This window comes from Mandrillus leucophaeus, unplaced genomic scaffold (assembly GCF_000951045.1).
Source record: "Mandrillus leucophaeus isolate KB7577 unplaced genomic scaffold, Mleu.le_1.0 Scaffold861, whole genome shotgun sequence".
Lineage (NCBI taxonomy): Eukaryota > Metazoa > Chordata > Mammalia > Primates > Cercopithecidae > Mandrillus > Mandrillus leucophaeus.
In genome coordinates, this window is record NW_012109375.1 from 150,345 (window position 1) to 153,902 (window position 3,558).

The 3,558-nt window shown below is 37.5% G+C and overlaps 1 protein-coding gene across 2 annotated transcripts in view; it reads left to right on the forward strand.

The window, feature by feature from the left end:
• SLC25A24 (solute carrier family 25 (mitochondrial carrier; phosphate carrier), member 24) overlaps positions 1-3,558 on the forward strand; it is a 65,036-nt gene that overhangs the window by 53,939 nt on the left and 7,539 nt on the right. For both annotated transcript variants that reach the window (XM_011968869.1, XM_011968870.1), the window contains exon 8: positions 1,419-1,586. In XM_011968869.1, coding sequence (XP_011824259.1) covers positions 1,419-1,586 — 168 coding nt within the window. The remainder of the gene's footprint in view (positions 1-1,418; positions 1,587-3,558) is intronic.

Genomic DNA, 3,558 nt, shown 5'->3' on the forward strand with positions numbered 1-3,558 from the left:
CAGTTAGTTAAAAAGTCAGGAAACAACAGATGCTGGCAAAGATGGGGAGAAATAGGAATGCTTTTACACTGTTGGTGGGAGTATAAATTAGTTCAACCATTGTGGAAGACAGTGTGGTGATTCCTCAAGGATCTAGAACCAGAAATACCATTTGACCCAGTAATTCCATTACTGGTTATATATTCAAAGGATCATAAATTATTCTACTGTAAAGACGTGCACACGTATGTTTATTGCAGCACTATTCATGATAGCAAAGACTTGGAACCAACCCAAATGCCCATCAGTGATACACTAGATAAAGAAAATGTGGCACATATACACCATGGAATACTATGCAGCCATAAAAAAAGGATGAGTTCATGGCCTTTGTAGGGACATGGATGAAGCTGGAAGCCATCATTCTCAGCAAACTAACACAGGAACAGAAATCCAAACACCACACGTACTCACTTGTAACTGGGAGCTGAACAATGAGAACACGTGGACACAGGGAGGGGAACATCACACACTGGGGCCTGTTGGAAGTGGGGGCCTAGGGGAGGGATAGTATTAGGAGAAATACCTAATGTAGATGACGGGTTGATGGGTGCAGCAAACCACCATGGCACATGTATACCTATGTAACAAACCTGTACGTTCTGCACATGTATCCCAGAACTTAAAGTATAATTTTTAGAAAGCAGGCAAAAACAAAAGAAAACAAAAAGAATGTACAACCGAGACCTAATATTTTAGGCTTGCAATGACAAATATTTTACTATTTAGTCTTTACAGGAAAAGTTTTCCAACTACTGCTTTATAGCAAAAAATAATATTGTAGATGTGGAATTTATTGATATAGCAGAGGGTTTTTTAGTAACTGATAAGACTTAAGCAAGATAAATACGATTTTCACCGATATGTGGTATGCATGCTAATATAGCTTTTTTCCCAAGCATCTTAATATGATTGTTTATATTACTCCACACACCTCTCAACAAAAATCTTAATACCTATTTTTCCCCTTATATCCTCCATATCAATTAATAGTATCACCTTCCCAACTCCCCACTGCCCCATCCTGTGGTGTTCCAAGCTAGAAACACTGGGGTTATCCTTTATACTACCATTTCCCTCACCTTCCAGACGCAGGTGATCACTGGTCAGTTTTGTTAAGGCATTAACAGATTATCTTGCCTCCATTTCTTTGGTCACTTCCTTCACCAGATCCTCCTTGCAGTCAACGGGTCTCTCTGGCTGTGGTCTTAGCCCCTCAATAGAGGTAATACATGAAGGAGAATGTATCAACAAACTGTACAGTCTTTTGAGTGACAATATGTGCTAGGTATTTGATCCGTGTAAAATTACTTCATTTGAATTCTGTGATGATAGAGTTAATATGAACAATAATATTTTGTTATTTTTTTTATATCCAGGTTATGAAAACCAGGCTGGCTGTAGGCAAAACTGGGCAATACTCCGGAATATATGATTGTGCCAAGAAGATTTTGAAACATGAAGGCTTGGGAGCTTTTTACAAAGGTTATGTTCCCAATTTATTAGGTATCATACCTTATGCAGGCATAGATCTTGCTGTGTATGAGGTGAGTTTATAGAAATCTTTTGAATCTGAAAATGCAGTTAAATAGCTCTTGTTAGAATTGGACTTTATGTGAAGTAGACATATACCATAAAACAGTTTGTGACCAGAAGTAAATTCAAGTATATGTTATTTGAACTTTCAAGTAACTTGAGTGTGAATGTACATAGGGCCACTTTTGTATTAGATTTTCTTGGGAATTGCTTTTATTAATGAAGAGTAGATTCAAAGTTAGGTATAGTTGTGCACCTTAAAAGGTGGTTATAGAGATTGTTTTCAGGGAAGACAAAGCAAATAAATTCCTTTGTTTTGGATTTGCAAAAATCTGACACTAAGCCAAGTGATTAACGTGACTAACGTGAGTAATACAGTTTCATTTCTTGTACTGAAGAATACAAATCTTGGATCAACCCTGTAATCTAAATCATTTAATAATTTATGAATCTCACAAACATTTATTGAGCGCACACTATACAAACCTCTGGGTTAGACACTGGATCTGGGGATTCAAAGGACTCACTGTGTGCCTTGAAGAAACTGAAGGTCTGGTGGGGGAGACAAACAAACAACTAAAACCTAGTGTGGTTAGCTGTGCTGTGGTAGACATGAGCCAGGGTGCATGTTAGGATGGGACCTAAGCTACAGCATAGAGGAAGAGTGTAATGTGTAATGAAAAGAAGACTGGACTTTTTTTTTAAGAGTTTATTGAGATTTACTTCATATTCCTTACATTTCACTTATTTGAAGTATACAAGCAAATCATTTTTGGCCTCTTACATATTTTTTTTTTTTTTTGAGACAGAGTCTCACTCTGTTGCCCAGGCTGAAGTGCAATGGCATGATCTCGGCTCACTGCAAGCTCCGCCTCCCGGGTTCACATCATTCTCCTGCCTCAGCTCCCCGAGTAGCTGGGACTACAGGCGCCCACCACCACGCCCAGCCAGTTTTTTGTACTTTTAGTAGAGACGGAGTTTCACCACGTTAGCCAGGATGGTCTCAATCTCCTGACTTCGTGATCCGCCCGGCTTGGCCTCCCAAAGTGCTGGGATTACAGGCGTGAGCCACCGCACCTGGCTTCTTACATAATTTTTAAAAATTATGATAAAATATAAAATTTACCATTTTACTCATTGTAAGTATACAATTCGGTGGCATTAATTACATTCACAATATTGTGCAACCATCAACACTATCTGTTTCCAAATCCTTTTCCTCACTCCAAACAGAAACACCTTATGCTTTAAGCAATAACTTCCTACCCTCCCTAACTCAAACCCTTGATAACCTCTAATCAGGTTTCTATGTCTAGGAATTTACCCATTCAAGATATCTTATAAGTAGAATCACACAGTATTTTTCTTTTTGTGTCTGATTTATTACTCTCAGCATAATGTCTTTAAGGTTTGTTCATGTTGTAGCATGTATCAGAGCCCTTCATTTCTTTTCATGGCTGAGTAATATTCCGTTATGTGTATATACCACATTTTGTTTAGTCCTTCATCTGTTGAAGAACATTTGGATTGTTTCTACTTTTTCAATATTGTGAATCATGCTGCAGTGAACATTGGCATCTGTGTATCTGTTCGAGTCTATGCCTTCAATTCCTTTGGGTATATATCTTGGAATGGAATTTCTGAGTCATGTGGTCATTCTGTGTTTAGCTTTTAGGAACTATCAGACTGTTTTCTACAGTGGCGGCACCATTTACATTCTCACCAGCAACATACAAAGGTTCCAGTTTTCCCATACCCTTACTAACACTTAATTTCCATTTTAAAAAAGCTTATTTTTATTGTAGCCATCCTCTTAGATGTGAGGTAGTATCATGGTTTAGGACTTTACTTCTTGTGCTGAGTTTTTAAAAAAATTATGATTAAAAACACATAAAGTTTACAATTTTAACCATTTTTAGATATATGGTACAGTAAGTATTAGCTGTTTGTGGTTTGTTGTGCAACAGATCTGTAGAATTTTTT